Consider the following 18,488-nt stretch of genomic DNA (forward strand, 5'->3'; position numbering starts at 1 on the left):
ATCTTGAGACTATGTGACTGGGTAAGGGCTCATCTTGAGACTGTATGTGACTGGGTAAGGGCTCATCTTGAGACTGTATGTGACTGGGTAAGGGCTCATCTTGAGACTCTGTGACTGGGTAAGGGCTCATCTTGAGACTGTGACTGGGTAAGGGCTCATCTTGAGACTGTGACTGGGTAAGGGCTCATCTTGAGACTGTATGTGACTGGGTAAGGGCTCATCTTGAGACTGTATGTGACTGGGCAAGGGCTCATCTTGAGACTCTGTATGTGACTGGGTAAGGGCTCATCTTGAGACTGTATGTGACTGGGTAAGGGCTCATCTTGAGACTGTATGTGACTGGGTAAGGGCTTATCTTGAGACTATGTGACTGGGTAAGGGCTCATCTTGAGACTGTATGTGACTGGGTAAGGGCTCATCTTGAGACTGTATGTGACTGGGTAAGGGCTCATCTTGAGACTGTATGTGACTGGGCAAGGGCTCATCTTGAGACTCTGTATGTGACTGGGTAAGGGCTCATCTTGAGACTGTGACTGGGTAAGGGCTCATCTTGAGACTGTGACTGGGTAAGGGCTCATCTTGAGACTGTATGTGACTGGGTAAGGGCTCATCTTGAGACTGTATGTGACTGGGCAAGGGCTCATCTTGAGACTCTGTATGTGACTGGGTAAGGGCTCATCTTGAGACTGTATGTGACTGGGTAAGGGCTCATCTTGAGACTGTATGTGACTGGGTAAGGGCTTATCTTGAGACTATGTGACTGGGTAAGGGCTCATCTTGAGACTGTATGTGACTGGGTAAGGGCTCATCTTGAGACTGTATGTGACTGGGTAAGGGCTCATCTTGAGACTGTATGTGACTGGGCAAGGGCTCATCTTGAGACTCTGTATGTGACTGGGTAAGGGCTCATCTTGAGACTGTATGTGACTGGGTAAGGGCTCATCTTGAGACTGTATGTGACTGGGTAAGGGCTCATCTTGAGACTGTATGTGACTGGGTAAGGGCTCATCTTGAGACTGTATGTGACTGGGTAAGGGCTCATCTTGAGACTGTATGTGACTGGGTAAGGGCTCATCTTGAGACTGTATGTGACTGGGTAAGGGCTCATCTTGAGACTCTGTATGTGACTGGGTAAGGGCTCATCTTGATATCTGCGGTGATGCTGGTTGTCATCTCACAGAATCTGCTATTAACATACAACAGAATATAAATCAGGAGCCACAGAGTTACAAAACAGTATTTAATAAAGCAGGAAAAACCACATTGTTGACTTCCTTTACACAGTACAGTGTGTAATGTAGAGCCTGCTGGGTTTGTTGAAGCAGTCTCATGGTGTAGATGTTCTCTTAACAGCCAGCGCCTCGGTCTCCATCTCTCCTCTACATATCTTCCACGCTCCACTTGTAGGCCATCTCCTGCACAGCCTTCTTATCAGCCATCCTGGTGTACCGCTTCTGTTCAAAACCATTCGACCTGACACACACACACACACACCACACACACACAATAATATGAGAGTAATTATAATGTTAATTCTAATTATATATGAATGATAAATGAGCGTGGCGCTATACACACACACATACCCCCCCAACACACACACAGACCCACAACACACACAGACCCCCCCCCCCCCCCCCCCCCCCCCCTCCCACCACACACACACACCCCCCCCCACACACACACACATACCCCCCCAACACACACACAGGGGGTGAGAGGTGTACCTGTCCACTCCGTCCCAACGGTAGCCTGGTGGAATGTTGAAGCGGTTTGGGGGCGGAGCCGGGCCTTTGTAGCGAGGCTTCTCTGTAAACAACAACAGGAAGTGTCAGAGATTCATTGTGATTGGCCGAGGAGGGTTGGAACCTGTGGTACATCACAAGTAGAATCTTAGCATTTGTTTCATCTTAACCCTTCACACACCAGGGGTTGAAACCACTCCAGGCCACTCTGGACCTCTGACACCAGACAGAAACGAAGAACACAACATAAATGTACCTACTATATAGATTTTCAAATAACTGCTGTTTTTCTGGCCTACAAATTGCTTGTAGAGAAAAAAAAGCAGCCCCCAAAATAAATAGGTGCGGCCTTTTGCTGAACATTGAAATCCCGATGTGGCCCTAGAGCCACAATACACCCCCCCCCACCCACACACACACACCCACACACCTTTGACTCCTCGTAGTTTGTTGTCTCGGTCCTTTTTGCGTCTCATCATGGCCAACATGGGGTCTCCCTCTCTCTCCTGCTCTCTCAACATCCTGTCCAGGTCCTGGTCATCACAGGAACGTGCTAGAGGCTTCTGGGATTCCCTCAACGCATCCTCAACATTCTGCAGCTGCATCTGGCCCTGGGCCACACTACACACACACAGACACACACAGACACGTAAATGACAGACAGACTGACCAGCTGAAAGCTATGATCCCTTATTGATGTCACTTGTTTAATCCATGGTGTGAGATTGCAAGAGTGTGCAAAGCTGTCATCAAGGCAAAGGGTGGCTTCTTTGAAGAATCTCAAATATATTTTGATTTGTTTAACACTTTTTTGGTTCCTACATGATTCCATATGTATTAATTCATAGTTTTGAGGTCTTCACTATTATTCTACAATGTAGAAAACAGTACAGATAAATATACATCCATACTACACACACAGTCTCTCTCACCCTTTCCCCCACTGAGCATATTTCAGGTCTTTCTCTGCCTTCTCTCCGGCCTTCCTCCTCTGCTCCTCTCTCTCTGTCTCGATGTCTCTCCGCTTCCCACTCTTATCTCTGAACACAGTCTCCGCATTTCGAGACGCATCTGCAGGAGAGAGACAGAACAGATGGATTAGTATAACACACAACATAGTATTACACCTAGTGAGTACAGCAGACTAGCGCTAGCCAACACTACCTAGTGAGTACAGCAGACTAGCGCTAGCCAACACTACCTAGTGAGTACAGCAGACTGGCGCTAGCCAACACTACCTAGTGAGTACAGCAGACTAGCGCTAGCCAACACTACCTAGTGAGTACAGCAGACTAGCGCTAGCCAACACTACCTAGTGAGTACAGCAGACTAGCGCTAGCCAACACTACCTAGTGAGTACAGCAGACTAGCGCTAGCCAACACTACCTAGTGAGTACAGCAGACTAGCGCTAGCTAGCTAACTACCTAGTGAGTACAGCAGACTAGCGCTAGCTAGCTAACTACCTAGTGAGTACAGCAGACTAGCGCTAGCCAACACTACCTAGTGAGTACAGCAGACTAGCACTAGCTAGCTAACTACCTAGTGAGTACAGCAGACTAGCGCTAGCTAACTACATACATCGGGAGGGTGTGTGTGTGTGTGGTGTACTATAGTAACATACAGCGGGAGGGTGTGTGTGTGTGTGGTGTACTATAGTAACATACAGCGGGAGGGTGTGTGTGTGTCTGGTGTACTATAGTAAGATACAGCGGGAGGGTGTGTGTGTGTCTGGTGTCCTATAGTAACATACAGCGGGAGGGTGTGTGTGTGTCTGGTGTACTATAGTAACATACAGCGGGAGGGTGTGTGTGTGTCTGGTGTACTATAGTAACATACAGCGGGAGGGTGTGTGTGTGTGTCTGGTGTACTATAGTAACATACAGCGGGAGGGTGTGTGTGTGTGTGTGTGTCTGGTGTACTATAGTAACATACAGCGGGAGGGTGTGTGTGTGTCTGGTGTACTATAGTAACATACAGCGGGAGGGTGTGTGTGTGTCTGGTGTACTATAGTAACATACAGTGGGAGGGTGTGTGTCTGGTGTACTATAGTAACATACAGCGGGAGGGTGTGTGTCTGGTGTACTATAGTAACATACAGCGGGAGGGTGTGTGTGTGTCTGGTGTACTATAGTAACATACAGTGGGAGGGTGTGTGTCTGGTGTACTATAGTAACATACAGCGGGAGGGTGTGTGTGTGTCTGGTGTACTATAGTAACATACAGTGGGAGGGTGTGTGTCTGGTGTACTATAGTAACATACAGTGGGAGGGTGTGTGTCTGGTGTACTATAGTAACATACAGCAGGAGGGTGTGTGTGTCTGGTGTACTATAGTAACATACAGCAGGAGGGTGTGTGTGTCGGGTGTGTGTGTGTGTCTGGTGTACTATAGTAACATACAGCGGGAGGGTGTGTGTGTGTCTGGTGTACTATAGTAACATACAGCGGGAGGGTGTGTGTCTGGTGTACTATAGTAACATACAGCAGGAGGGTGTGTGTGTCGGGTGTGTGTGTGTGTCTGGTGTACTATAGTAACATACAGCGGGAGGGTGTGTGTGTGGTAACATACAGCGGGAGGGTGTGTGTGTGGTGTGTGAGTAGTACCTTCTAGCGGCTGGTTGATCTTGTCTCTGCGTCGGTTCTCCTCCTGTTCTCTTCTTAGAACCTCCACTGATACCAGTCCTGCTGCGGCTCCTGACAGCATGCTCCGAGACTAACACACACAGATGTTAGAATGGGCAAAGCTTCCACAAAACTTCTCTACCTAGCGACAGGGGCATGTTCAGCAGGATACATTGTTTCAGAACGTTCAAATAGAAATATGCTATGTGGAACAAACATGCCTATCTGACATGTAGAATAAGGCATTCATGTTGGCTCTATTCATGACATTTCTATCTGCAACATTCCAAAACATATGTCAACTGAACATGGCCCAATACTTCTGTGCCTCTTCCCTTCAGCGCCACATGCTCACCTGTGATTGGTCAGGCCTACGAGGGGGGGAGAGGTCAGAGTCTGAGCCCCTCCCACCATGGGTTCGCCTCCTAGGGGGCGATTGGTCAGAATCACAGTTCTGCCCACCCTTTCGCCTTCTCCTGGGCGGTGATTGGTCAGAATCAGAGGCCCCTCCCATCTGTGTCCTTTTCCTTGGAGGTGATTGGTCTGAGTCTGAGCCGGGCCCGTTCTGAGCCAGCCTCCTGGGTGGGGATTGTTCAGACCCCGAAGAGCGCTGGCCAACACGAGCAGACGATGAAGACTTTGCTTTTTTCCTGGACGGAGATGAATCTGAAGAAATATAAAAAAAATAAAATTTAAAAAAAGACTTCAGAACTTAACCACACCAAGAACGTGGTGAACTACAACCCACGCTGTAGAGTAGGGGAGTATTAATTAGGAACCAACGGAACCAAACAGAATGAAACAGGGAGGGACCCACCAGAATTCGTCCAATATGGACTTTTTAAATCAGAAAACAACTTCCATTTGGAGTAAATGGTTGCCGTTGCAAAACTGGTACTAAATGAATACACCCCAGGGTTATATAGAGAGATTTGTCTTTGAATGGATGTTAACATGGATTGTATTCATTAGTCGCAAACTGTAGCAAAACGTTTTGCAACAGAAACTGTTTACTCCAAACAGAGAGTTTTTTTTTGTTTCTATTGGACAAATTGAGGTTGGTCTTTCTCAGTTTGATTCCAAGTGAATACACCTCTGAACTTGTCCAAGAACACTGATTTCAGGGTCAGAGGTTAGGGGTCAGGTCTCACCTCTGCTGTGTGTCCTGTGGGGGGGTTGGGATGACGATGATGATGGAGGAACGCTAGGCTTCAGTCTACGAAGAGACGCATCGGGGGATTCATGTCCAATCCTCCTATGCGGAGAGACGTCCGGCGAATCATGACGCTGCTTTCTGAGTGACAGGGGCTCTGGCGAATCATGACGCTGCATTCTGAGTGACAGGGGCTCTGGCGAATCATGACGCTGCTTTCTGAGTGACAGGGGCTCTGGCGAATCGTGTCGAACTCTCTGTTCCTCCTCCTCTGGGACCTCTTCATCAGCTGAACAGAGAGAAATATATATATATATATATGCACACACACACCATGCAGCGGACAACACCTGAGCGCACCGCCGCTGCTGTCTGGCTCACCTCCCATCACTCTCCATTTGTTGCTGGTCCTGAAGGCTTCCAGGCGTTTGATCTCATCTGGACGCTCGTCTATCACCTCAGCAACCTGACACACAATACAGAGCGAGAGACACAGGTGAGTGGATCAGAGCACTAGCTAGCCACTCTAAAATTATGTTTTTGGTAAAGGTCACCCCAACTGAAAACAAAGTGACAGTGAAGTTAGCTAGTTATGTAGCATTATTTACCACTGGCGCCTCCTCCTCTTCCTCCTCTTCGTTCCCCTTCTCCTCGCCGGCCAGCTGTTTCCAATCCACATCGTCATCTACTATCTTCATCCTGCTCAGACCGAGTAACGTAAACTCACCCCATTCCGTACAAATATGCGCAACCGCAACATTCAAACGAGACTACAAAGAAAACGAATGGGACTGTAACGACTGTGTTGACTTCAAAATTGGGGGTGGGAACTAGGTTTTTATTCAAGCGTTGATCAACATGGTAATTGATCTATAGTATTGGAGAAAAGTTGAGAACTGACCCTCCGTTATATCGTGACGTGTCATGTCGTAACGTACAGCACACATAAAGCAACTATTTCTGTCTTACAATCTCTCTCCACCAGGTGTAGCACTTCTATCATCATTAAAAACAAGAAATGGACAGTGACAGGGGTAAAGGGGGATACCTAGTCATTTTTTGCGTCATCGTTGCATGCGATCATTCTCAAAGCCCCTGTTTACTTCTAACATCACTTTAGAACCGCCCTAAAAACCCAATTAAAATTCGACACAAACCTCCAAGTAGGTATGTAATGACACATTATATAAACTCTTTATAGTGTTTTAATTTACATTTTAGAGGCGATAAGTTGGACAGATCGAGTGAAAAAAAGCCATTTTCCCACACAACATCTCTCCTTCTCACTATCACGCATTAGTTTCGCTTCCTAACCCGCCATTTTTAAACAGAGCCGACGGGGGCTCATTGCCTGCTTGAATTATGCAGAAACGGGCAGCGTTTAGGTCAAGTAATTGATTCTGTTGGAAATGGGAGAAATTGTGCTTTACAATGATATTGACATTACAGTTGATCTGGAAGTATTACGTTTTTGGGGCTCTAAAATAAGGGCAATTGTACGGACCAAGGGGATGTACGAGTTTACGTGAGTACGTTAACAGAGCGGTTAGAAACTACTGCCAAATAACAACTTTTTTTAATGCTAGCCAGCTAGTTAACTAGCTACTGGAGTTCGCCAACAGAGGTTAGAAACTACAGCGAAACATCGACCAGATAACGTTAGCTGGCTAGCATAACAAACTTATCACAGTGTAGTAGGGCTAGCATGCTAACGTTAGCTACTGCCTAACTGTTTAACTCCATATTCCCACGGTGTTTTCACACATAATCACCCTTTTCCTGTAGTTTTAATGCATTTCTTTTTAGCCTTCTTCTCCCTTGACTTCTTGGCGTCTCCATCTGCAGATAAATAACGTTTCAGATACTCGGATTTGGAGAGAGACGCTCCTTTACTGTCATTCGTGGACGCAGCCATTTTGAAAACAGTCCACCTACATTAGGGAACGGAGAGGACCGAGGGACAAACAGTGCAATGAACGTCATGAAATGCCGCGTTTTCTATTTTGTTTTGTCAATGAAGAGTAGACTTCATAAATATACAGCTCTGGAAGAAATGAAGAGACCACTGCAAAATTATCATTCTCTGGTTTTACTATGTGTTTGTGTAAAATTAACATATTTGTTTTATTCTATAAACCAGCAACATTTCTCCCAAATTAAAATATTGTCATTTAGAGGATTTATTTGCGGAAAATGACAACTGGTCAAAATAACAAAAAAGATGCAGTGTTGTCAGACCTCGAATAATGCAAGTAAAATACGTTTATTTTCATTTTTAAACAACGCTAATGTTTTAACTTAGGACGAGTTCAGAAATCAAGATTTTGTGGAATAACCCTGGTGGGTGGGTGAGAAGGAGACCACAGCCTCTAAAAGTATTTTTAGGGAACATGACAGCGACACCAAAGCCAAATCAAATCAAATGTATTTGTCACATACACATGGTTAGCAGCTGTTAATGCGAGTGTAGCGAAATGCTTGTGCTTCTAGTTCCGACAATGCAGTAATAACCAACGAGTAATCTAACTAACAATTCCAAAACTACTACCTTATACACACAAGTGTAAAGGGATAAAGAATATGTACATAAAGATATATGAATGAGTGATGGTACAGAGCGGCATAGGCAAGATGCAGTAGATGGTATCGAGTACAGTATATACATATGAGATGAGTATGTTAACAAAGTGGCATAGTTTAAAATGGCTAGTGATACATGTATTACATAAAGATGCAGTAGATGATAGAGTACAGTATATACGTATACATATGAGATGAATAATGTAGGGTATGTAACCATTATATTAAGTAGCATTGTTTAAAGTGGCTAGTGATATATTTTACATCAATTCACATTATTAAAGTGGCTGGAGTTGAGTCAGTGTGTTGGCAGCAGCCACTCAATGTTAGTAATGGCTGTTTAACAGTCTGATGGCCTTGAGATAGAAGCTGTTTTTCAGTCTCTCGGTCCCTGCTTTGATGCACCTGTACTGACCTCGCCTTCTGGATGATAGCGGGGTGAACAGGCAGTGGCTCGGGTGGTTGTTGTCCTTGATGATCTTTATGGCCTTCCTGTGACATCGGGTGGTGTAGGTGTCCTGGAGGGCAGGTAGTTTGCCCCCGGTGATGCGTTGTGCAGACCTCACTACCCTCTGGAGAGCCTTACGGTTGTGGGCAGAGCAGTTGCCGTACCAGGCGGTGATACAGCCCGACAGGATGCTCTCGATTGTGCATCTGTAGAAGTTTGTGAGTGCTTTTGGTGACAAGCCGAATTTCTTCAGCCTCCTGAGGTTAAAGAGGCGCTGCTGCGCCTTCTTCACGATGCTGTCTGTGTGGGTGGACCAATTCAGTTTGTCTGTGATGTGTACGCCGAGGAACTTAAAACTTACTACCCTCTCCACTACTGTCCCATCGATGTGGATAGGGGGGTGTTCCCTCTGTTGTTTCCTGAAGTCCACAATCATCTCCTTAGTTTTGTTGACTTTGAGTGTGAGGTAATTTTCCTGACACCACACTTCGAGGGCCCTCACCTCCTCCATGTAGGCAGTCTCGTTGTTGTTGGTAATCAAGCCTACCACTGTTGTGTCGTTCGCAAACTTGATGATTGAGTTGGAGGCGTGCGTGGCCACGCAGTCGTGGGTGAACAGGGAGTACAGGAGAGGGCTCAGAACGCACCCTTGTGGGGCCCCAGTGTTGAGGATCAGCGGGGTGGAGATGTTGTTACCTACCCTCACCACCTGGGGGCGGCCCGTCAGGAAGTCCAGTACCCAGTTGCACAGGGCGGGGTCGAGACCCAGGGTCTCGAGCTTGATGACGAGTTTGTAGGGTACTATGATGTTGAATGCTAGGCTGATCCAACAGCAGTCGATGAACAGCATTCTGTGTGTGATGAAAATTTAACCGTTGATGATGTTATATTACATCACTTCTTTAAATGATACGGCTGCTCAAGACACACTGTGAAAAATACAACTTCAATATCTAAGTTGGCTGGACTTTAATTGGGAAGTTGTTGAGCTGACATGGACCTAATCTACTAACCCAATGATTTTGCTCAATGGGAGATGAATTTCACTTGTATTTTTCTCAGTGAACTTTAAATATTGAACTTTGCTTTTGCAACACAAGTGGCTGGGGAGAGAGATTAATTTGCTGTGGCCCAGTGCACTACTTTTGTGAGATTTTTATTTTAATGTATTAATATTTTTTAAAATTCCGATTTGTCAGGGGGTGCACCCCTACTTCCCGCAGCTTTGCCTCCAGCACTGTGACAGGTTTGAAGAAAATAGATTTTCCATTTGTACCGTGTTTACCAATTTATTGTGTAACATTGTATCAAGTTATTCATCTCGTCATTGCTGTTGATACTATGTAATGCCTCATTGTATCAAGTTATTTAGCTCTTCATTGCTGTTGATGCTATGTAATGCCTCATTGTATCAAGTTATTCAGCTCTTCATTGCTGTTGATACTATGTAATGCCTCATTGTATCAAGTTATTCAACTCTTCATTGCTGTTGATACTATGTAATGCCTCAAATTGTAAATAAACTAATTAGACAGAAGTCACACTTCCTGTGTCTATCAGGCTCCATCAGGAGAGACCAGCCTCCCCTGTACCCAGCTGTCTGTCCATGAAGGAGAGACCAGCCTCCCCTGTACCCAGCTGTCTATCCATGAAGGAGACCAGCCTCCCCTGTACCCAGCTGTCTGTCCATGAAGGAGACCAGCCTCCCCTGTACCCAGCTGTCTGTCCATGAAGGAGACCAGCCTCCCCTGTACCCTGCTGTCTGTCCATGAAGGAGACCAGCCTCCCCTGTACCCAGCTTTCTGTCCATGAAGGAGACCAGCCTCCCCTGTACCCAGCTGTCTGTCCATGAAGGAGACCAGCCTCCCCTGTACCCAGCTGTCTGTCCATGAAGGAGACCAGCCTCCCCTGTACCCAGCTGTCTGTCCATGAAGGAGACCAGCCTCCCCTGTACCCAGCTGTCTGTCAATGAAGGAGACCAGCCTCCCCTGTACCCAGCTGTCTGTCCATGAAGGAGACCAGCCTCCCCTGTACCCAGCTTTCTGTCCATGAAGGAGACCAGCCTCCCCTGTACCCAGCTGTCTGTCCATGAAGGAGACCAGCCTCCCCTGTACCCAGCTGTTTGTCCATGAAGGAGACCAGCCTCCCCTGTACCCAGCTGTCTGTCCATGAAGGAGACCAGCCTCCCCTGTACCCAGCTGTCTGTCCATGAAGGAGACCAGCCTCCCCTGTACCCAGCTGTCTGTCCATGAAGGAGACCAGCATCCCCTGTACCCAGCTGTCTGTCCATGAAGGAGACCAGCCTCCCCTGTACCCAGCTGTCTGTCCATGAAGGAGACCAGCCTCCCCTGCACCCAGCTTTCTGTCCATGAAGGAGACCAGCATCCCCTGTACCCAGCTGTCTGTCCATGAAGGAGACCAGCCTCCCCTGTACCCAGCTGTCTGTCCATGAAGGAGACCAGCCTCCCCTGTACCCAGCTGTCTGTCCATGAAGGAGACCAGCCTCCCCTGTACCCAGCTGTCTGTCCATGAAGGAGACCAGCCTCCCCTGTACCCAGCTGTCTGTCCATGAAGGAGACCAGCCTCCCCTGTACCCAGCTGTCTGTCCATGAAGAGTGACCAGTGTATGGATCCGGTTGAAACAGAAGTAATAACAACACATTGATCAACTGTATTCCAGATCAGAAGAGATGTATAGTACCAGTCAAAAGGTTGGACACTTACTCATTGGAATGGGGGGGGGGGGGGGGGGGGGCCAACCTTTTGACTGGTACTGTATGTCTGCAGTGCCTATACAGTAGACTTATTTATTTAACAAGGCAAGTCACTTAAGAGCAAATTCTTATTTGTAAAATATACAGCCTAGGCTACCAGACATGGGTTCTGATCAGCATGGGTTCTGATCCAACAGCATGGGTTCTGATCCAACATGTACAGTCTACCAGAGTCAGCATGGGTTCTGATCCAATATTTACATCCTCGGATACCAGTCAGTGTGGGTTCTGATCCAACATTTACAGCCAAGGTTACCAGAGTCAGAATGGGTTCTGCAAAATATACAGCCTAGGCTACCAGAGTCAGCATGGGTTCTGATCCAACATGTACAGCCTAGGAAACCAGAGGCAGCATGGGTTCTGATCCAACATGTACAGCCTACCAGAGTCAGCAAGGGTTCTGATCCAACATGTACAGCCTAGGAAACCAGAGTCAGCATGGGTTCTGATCCAACATGTACAGCCTAGGAAACCAGAGTCAGCATGGGTTCTGATCCAACATATACAGCCTACCAGAGTCAGCATGGGTTCTGATCCAACATATACAGCCTACCAGAGTCAGCATGGGTTCTGATCCAACATGTACAGCCTAGGAAACCAGAGGCAGCATGGGTTCTGATCCAACATATACAGCCTACCAGAGTCAGCATGGGTTCTGATCCAACATGTACAGCCTAGGAAACCAGAGGCAGCATGGGTTCTGATCCAACATATACAGCCTACCAGAGTCAGCATGGGTTCTGATCCAACATGTACAGCCTACCAGAGTCAGCATGGGTTCTGATCCAACATGTACAGCCTAGCAAACCAGAGTCAGCATGGGTTCTGATCCAACATGTACAGCCTAAGAAACCAGTCTCAGCATGGGTTCTGATCCAACATGTACAGCCTAGGAAACCAGAGTCAGCATGGGTTCTGATCCAACATGTACAGCCTAGGAAACCAGAGTCAGCATGGGTTCTGATCCAACATATACAGCCTACCAGAGTCAGCATGGGTTCTGATCCGACATATACAGCCTACCAGAGTCAGCATGGGTTCTGATCCAACATGTACAGCCTAGGAAACCAGAGGCAGCATGGGTTCTGATCCAACATATACAGCCTACCAGAGTCAGCATGGGTTCTGATCCAACATGTACAGCCTAGGAAACCAGAGGCAGCATGGGTTCTGATCCAACATATACAGCCTACCAGAGTCAGCATGGGTTCTGATCCAACATGTACAGCCTACCAGAGTCAGCATGGGTTCTGATCCAACATGTACAGCCTAGGAAACCAGAGTCAGCATGGGTTCTGATCCAACATGTACAGCCTAAGAAACCAGTCTCAGCATGGGTTCTGATCCAACATGTACAGCCTACCAGAGTCAGCATGGGTTCTGATCCAACATGTACAGCCTACCAGAGTCAGCATGGGTTCTGATCCAACATTTACAGCCTACCAGCCTACATAACCTTTACATCGTAGTTTCTGTTCAGTATATTTAAAGTGTTGGTCCCATGAGCTGAAATAAAGACCCCATACATTTCCCATAGGCACCACAAGCTTATTTCTCTCAAATTTTGCACACAGCTTAGTTTACATCCTTGTTAGTGAGCATTTCTCCTTTTCCGAGTTAGTTCATCCACCTGACAAGTGTGGCATATCAAAAAGGTGTATGGGGCGGGAAACACCCTCGTCTTAACTATGTTCGAGCCACTGTCGGTGGTCATACATACTTGAAGCCACTCTTTGAAGCCCCCGGATGAAAGTGCCTCCCTCAGCCCAGCTGCGATTATTTCTCCGGTGTGGTCGTCTGGGAAATAAGGTCTGAAGGCATTTGCTTTGCAGCTTCCAGTTGTCAATGGAATGAATGCTGAGGCTAATGTATGGCTCTGGTCCGGCTTGACCGGAAGTCTGCAGTGGTAGAGAAGGCAGCTTTACGAATTGTTGATAACTCGATCACCCGAGATTCTGTGTAGAGTTCTGGCAGACACGGCTAGGTCTCTTACAATAAACTTTATTGGTTCCATGTTTTTTGCAATTGCACTCGTTCTCATTCCCACTTCTTGCCATAGGGAGTACCACTAACAAATGACACCTTGAGTGACAGCGGAGTGCAGGCCTGGCTTGAAGTCTTGGGACTTCCTGCACGCATTCTGGGAGAGTCCTCTTTGCGCACATGCAGGGTTCAGGTGGTAAAAACCGCTGGCTTTTCCACCTTTGGCTAGCACAATGCGTCAACTTACTGTTGGTCGAGGTCAAATATCTTGAAGCCAAACCAGTTCCAAACGAAAAGAGTTCCTCCTTTTTTTTCAAACAAATTGTTCTTCGTCCTGCAACTCAGTGTTATTCTCCTTGTCTTGGCACAGATCCATATCCTGGCTTCGTACTCACGCCCACCCTAGTTGGTTTATGAATATTGAAGCTCAGTTACTAACCAAATGAACCCCACTGAATAATATGGACCAACGTAAACCTGGACACTCCCACCCAGCGTTCCTCTGAAAACACTCATCTAAACGAGGTCCTAGACAATCCACTGCAAACAGACAACCAGTTTGTTAAAAACAAATCAATTTTATTCAGAGAATATTTTCCAGTTTAACAATCACAATAGTTAAGACATAAAATATTTTTTTAATAAAAATACTGCAACTTTAAAAATGCTATAACAGCATTGCTTTAACCTTTTCATAATTCACACTTTGACCTTTTAATATTTTTAATATTTTTAAGTGTTCTGGGCTCCAAGCAGCCAGTGGGGTCTTGTTTCCAGTAGGTTCCAGGTTGACATTTTAGGAGCGGTTCTTGCTGACCCAGTGGTACTTGTCCTGCCTGGGCCCAGTGAAGGAGGAGGTGGCTCTGTAGGGTTTGATTCCTTTAGGAGGCTGGAACTGGCTGCTGTGCTGCTGGGCGAACAGACCTCCAGAGGGGGGTCCGTGGGGGGGGTAGCCATCCCCAGGGAAGGCCCTTCTGTTGGAGTAAGCGGCCCAGGCCGGAGGGGGTGGCACTGGAGCAAACTCACTGAACTGGAACAGAAAGAAAGTCACACATCATTGATGCCTGTCAGCTCTTACAACACCGGGACCACATCTGTTACTGCATCGTCGACTGTGCAATGTCTGAACACAACCAGAATCTAAACCCCATCAAACATCCCTAGAGCGCTCAAATTCAACTCTGGACTTTAAAGCCAGTTTCACTGCATTTTCTCCCCCCTTCATTGTTCCCCCTCTAAATTAGGGACTGGTTTAGACCTGGGACACAAGGTGGGTGCAATTATCAGGTAGAACAGAAAACCAGGAGGCTCCGGACCTGGTATGGTAAGAGTTCAGTACCCCTGCCCTAGAGCTTTGTCCAGTCCTGGTTTGTTACGTCAGAGCTCTTTACATTAGTTTGTTAGTTACCTGGTAGACACCTCTAGAGCGCTAGTTACCTGGTTAGTTACTTGGTAGACACTGTTGGGGTTGCTGACTGTTGGGATGGTTTTGGGTTTCGGGTTGTGGGCAGGGCAGGGAGTGGATAGACTGCTGCAGCTGCTGTTCATGCTGGTGTCCCCGCCCTCCTCGTCGGAGCAGCCTGATTGGATCAAATCAAAGCTTTAAAACACTTTTCACAGTAAATGGATTCGATTATCTGGCCTGGGTTACCCCGGTGAGAGGAGTTTTCACCGGTTGAAAAGTGGTTGTATTAGTTTTGGAACGGGGCTGCCTCCCAGGCGTGAGCCAGGTGCCCCGTTCAAAGCCCGCAGCGAAGTCGGCTCAAAACAAGTGACGTAGACTAGGCTAAATGATGTGGATAAGGAGTAGGAAGGAGTCTGTTCAAGGGAAAAGGAATCGGCGTCTTTATCAAAAGCAGTTGACGATCCCTGCCCTACCGGCTACAGTAAAACATAACTGTAGAACCTTCCAGAACAGTTCATTTGGGAACTGCCTTCCAGTGAAAACTAGTTAGAACATTTGACGACAACATGACCAAGCTGCGCAGATTACTGTTTAATTTGAGAAGGACGCGCCTCCATCAGCGCTTTGACCAGTTACACCACGTGCCATAGACCGGTTCCCGCAGCTCAGCATAATCCAATCCGCCCATTACACGTTGCAACACATTTTATAATCAGGGTAAGAAATACAAAATATTTGTCTGAGAAACAGAAAACATAAGACAGAAAGCCAGAGCACCTGATTGGATGTCGGAGGCGGCCCGCTCCACTGCATTATGTATACGTCGGGAAAACTCCTTGTCACCTTGGTGACAGCCCTGCAGCTGCATCACACAGAACGGAACGCTGCGCTCTCCGTACCTACACAGGAAACGCATCACAACATCTTCCTGCCACAACACAGTAGCCCCTTTCCCTGGGCTCAGGTTAACAAGCAGAGGGAGTTTCTAGCTGAGCCAGACCAATACATTTCTCAAACCTCTTCTCGTGCCCCCCCCACTCAGACTTCTCAGTTTTATTCTAGCCCCGAACAAGCTCACCTGATTTAAGTAATCAAAAGCATGATATTATTTGAATCAGGTGTGGTAGCGCTGGAATTAATTAAATACAGGGGGTCCCTGTGGAGAGTTTAAAAAAGTTCTGGTCTAATAAGCACATGTAGCAGCTGGGGGTCTCCAAGGAGAGGTTTGAAAACCACTGGCCTAATCAACACAATCCTGGGTCATATTCATTAGCTCATTCTGTGAAAAAAAACTTTTGCAATGAACATGACCACGGCTGGCTCCACCCTAATGAACATGTCTCCACCCTAATGAACATGTCTCCATAGCACCAGTTTGTGGATAACTGAGAATCCGGGGTTGAGTAGAACCTTCTGGAACAGGTGTCAACTAGATTGAGTTGTTCTGGAGATGAGGGTCGGGGGACGGAACACGTACGCCACAAATTGAGCCATGAAGCCCAAACAGACATTGTATTTGACAATTTCAAACCTTACATTTGTACATGTTCCCATACATCTATTTATGAGTGTAAATACTTGGGTATAGATTTCTTAAAATAGATCATTGAGGTGAATTCCAAGTAGGTTTTTAGTCTTATGTCTACATTTAACATGCCAAGGGGCTGAATTTGGCACACCAGTTGACAGTCTGCCCGAGAGGTAAGACATACCAGTACAGTAGTGCCTCAGTACAATAGCACTCACCTGCAGGACACTTCTCCAGGGTCGACCCAGATTGTCATCTCCCGTGGCAACCCCAGGTCCTCGTAAGAGACAGCACTCCGTAAACACGCCCTCTCCAACACAGGGTCCCTCAGCTGAGCTCGGTTCATACGCAGGCACCTAACACATGCACAATGGTTATACACACCAGAACACAAAGCCAGAGACAATCTTGCCTATGTGTAGTTACTGACCGGTAGGCCTGTCTCTTGACAGGTGTGTGTAGTTACTGACCGGTAGGCCTGTCCCTTGACAGGTGTGTGTAGTTACTGACCGGTAGGCCTGTCCCTTGACAGGTGTGTGTAGTTACTGACCGGTAGGCCTGTCCCTTGACAGGTGTGTGTAGTTACTGACCGGTAGGCCTGTCCCTTGACAGGTGTGTGTAGTTACTGACCGGTAGGCCTGTCCCTTGACAGGTGTGTGTAGTTACTGACCGGTAGGCCTGTCCCTTGACAGGTGTGTGTAGTTACTGACCGGTAGGCTTGTCCCTTGACAGGTGTGTGTAGTTACTGACCGGTAGGCTTGTCCCTTGACAGGTGTGTGAGGGTACCAGTGGGTCTTGTAGGTGTCAAACAGGGCTGAGGTGAGGGCAGCAGCAAACTCCTCTCTGCTTTCAGCATCTAAACTACCATGGCGCTTCGCCAGCCGAGCAACGAAGAACACTGCTGCTGCAATCTCTTCCTTCATTGTTAGAACGTCAAACCACCTAACCTTAACACAACCTTGAGCCAACTACCTTAGCAACACAGACACTACTTAAAGGCTTAATTAAACTGCAGCTTTAATCCCTAGCAAACAAATCTGCTTTTAAATGTTAGCGTTTCTCTCTGAACTCTTCTAGACGACAGACAGTTCATTCAGCGCAGCAGCTTCAGACCAGAACAAACATATTCTATATAAGAGCCTGTTGCTAAACACACCTCGTTTAAATCAGCTGTGTATGAGGGCAGAGCACAGGTGATGCGAGTTCCAATGTGATTGATTGATTGATTGACAGCAGCCTGCGGTAGTACCTCTGACAGAAACAATGCACCATGGAGATAACCAGACTCAGTACCATCTCATTCATTGATATGTTAACCAGACTCAGTACCATCTCATTCATTGATATGTTAACCAGACTCAGTACCATCTTATTCATTGATATGGTAACCAGACTCAGTACCATGGACAGCTCTGTCTGTCAGAACGTTCACATAGACCGCTCTGTCTGTCAGAACCTTCACAGTACCACTGTGTCTGTCAGAACCTTCACATGGACTGCTCTGTCTGTCAGAACCTTCACATGGACTGCTCTGTCTGTCAGAACCTTCACATGGACTGCTCTGTCTGTCAGAACCTTCACAGGTACCGCTCTGTCTGTCAGAACCTTCACAGGTACCACTGTGTCTGTCAGAACCTTCACAGGTACCACTGTGTCTGTCAGAACCTTCACATGGACTGCTCTGTCTGTCAGAACCTTCACATGGACCACTCTGTCTGTCAGAACCTTCACAGGTACCATTCTGTCTGTCAGAACCTTCACAGGTACCAGTGTGTCTGTCAGAACCTTCACAGGTACCACTCTGTCTGTCAGAACCTTCACAGGTACCACTGTGTCTGTCAGAACCTTCACAGGTACCACTGTGGCTGTCAGAACCTTCACATGGACTGCTCTGTCTGTCAGAATCTTCACAGGTACCACTCTGTCTGTCAGAACCTTCACATAGACCGCTCTGTCTGTCAGAACCTTCACATGGACCGCTCTGTCTGTCAGAACCTTCACAGGTACCACTCTGTCTGTCAGAATCTTCACAGGTACCACTCTTGTCTGTCAGAACGTACACATGGACCGCTCTGTCTGTCAGACCCTTCACATAGACCGCTCTGTCTGTCAGAACCTTCACATGGACCGCTCTGTCTGTCAGACCCTTCACATAGACCGCTCTGTCTGTCAGAACCTTCACATGGACCGCTCTGTCTGTCAGACCCTTCACATAGACCGCTCTGTCTGTCAGAACCTTCACATGGACCGC

General features: G+C 47.2%; 2 protein-coding genes across 3 annotated transcripts; both read right to left on the reverse strand.

The window, feature by feature from the left end:
• Window positions 1-1,219: 1,219 nt before the first annotated feature.
• Window positions 1,220-7,474, reverse strand: LOC139387969 (BUD13 homolog). 2 transcript variants are annotated; one of them, XM_071134408.1, is made up of 10 exons: window positions 7,292-7,474; window positions 6,128-6,218; window positions 5,901-5,985; window positions 5,518-5,808; window positions 4,722-5,032; window positions 4,349-4,457; window positions 2,678-2,816; window positions 2,176-2,366; window positions 1,728-1,809; window positions 1,220-1,473 (listed from the first exon to the last, which is right to left on the reverse strand). In XM_071134408.1, the coding sequence occupies exons 1-10, from the start codon at window positions 7,432-7,434 to the stop codon at window positions 1,380-1,382; spliced, it is 1,536 nt and encodes a 511-aa protein (XP_070990509.1). In that variant the 5' UTR covers window positions 7,435-7,474; the 3' UTR covers window positions 1,220-1,379. The 2 variants fall into 2 exon arrangements, with proteins under 2 accessions (XP_070990509.1, XP_070990508.1); XM_071134407.1 differs by having other exon boundaries at window positions 1,227-1,473; window positions 5,880-5,985; window positions 7,292-7,448.
• A 6,489-nt stretch (window positions 7,475-13,963) lies between these two features.
• On the reverse strand, window positions 13,964-17,170 carry LOC139388596 (B-cell translocation gene 4). Its single transcript, XM_071135351.1, has 5 exons — window positions 16,988-17,170; window positions 16,456-16,593; window positions 15,487-15,608; window positions 14,742-14,884; window positions 13,964-14,334 (listed from the first exon to the last, which is right to left on the reverse strand). Exons 1-5 carry the CDS (start codon window positions 17,158-17,160, stop codon window positions 14,101-14,103), a joined length of 810 nt encoding a protein of 269 aa, XP_070991452.1. The 5' UTR covers window positions 17,161-17,170; the 3' UTR covers window positions 13,964-14,100.
• Window positions 17,171-18,488: the final 1,318 nt, after the last annotated feature.

The sequence above is a fragment of the Oncorhynchus clarkii genome, chromosome 29 (assembly GCF_045791955.1).
Source record: "Oncorhynchus clarkii lewisi isolate Uvic-CL-2024 chromosome 29, UVic_Ocla_1.0, whole genome shotgun sequence".
In the NCBI taxonomy this organism is placed as follows: domain Eukaryota; kingdom Metazoa; phylum Chordata; class Actinopteri; order Salmoniformes; family Salmonidae; genus Oncorhynchus; species Oncorhynchus clarkii.

Coding starts and splice junctions, on each gene's coding strand:
- LOC139387969 (XM_071134407.1), bottom strand. CDS start 7,434: ATGGCTGCGTCCACGAATGACAGTAAAGGAGCGTCTCTCTCCAAATCC. Junction 4,458..4,721: donor GTAGGCCTGACCAATCACAG/GTGAGCATGTGG, acceptor TGTGTGTGTTAG/TCTCGGAGCATGCTGTCAGG. Junction 1,810..2,175: donor CAAACTACGAGGAGTCAAAG/GTGTGTGGGTGT, acceptor TGTTGTTTACAG/AGAAGCCTCGCTACAAAGGC.
- LOC139388596 (XM_071135351.1), bottom strand. CDS start 17,160: ATGAAGGAAGAGATTGCAGCAGCAGTGTTCTTCGTTGCTCGGCTGGCG. Junction 14,885..15,486: donor CGCCTCCGACATCCAATCAG/GTGCTCTGGCTT, acceptor TGATCCAATCAG/GCTGCTCCGACGAGGAGGGC. Junction 14,335..14,741: donor TCTACCAAGTAACTAACCAG/GTAACTAGCGCT, acceptor TTTCTGTTCCAG/TTCAGTGAGTTTGCTCCAGT.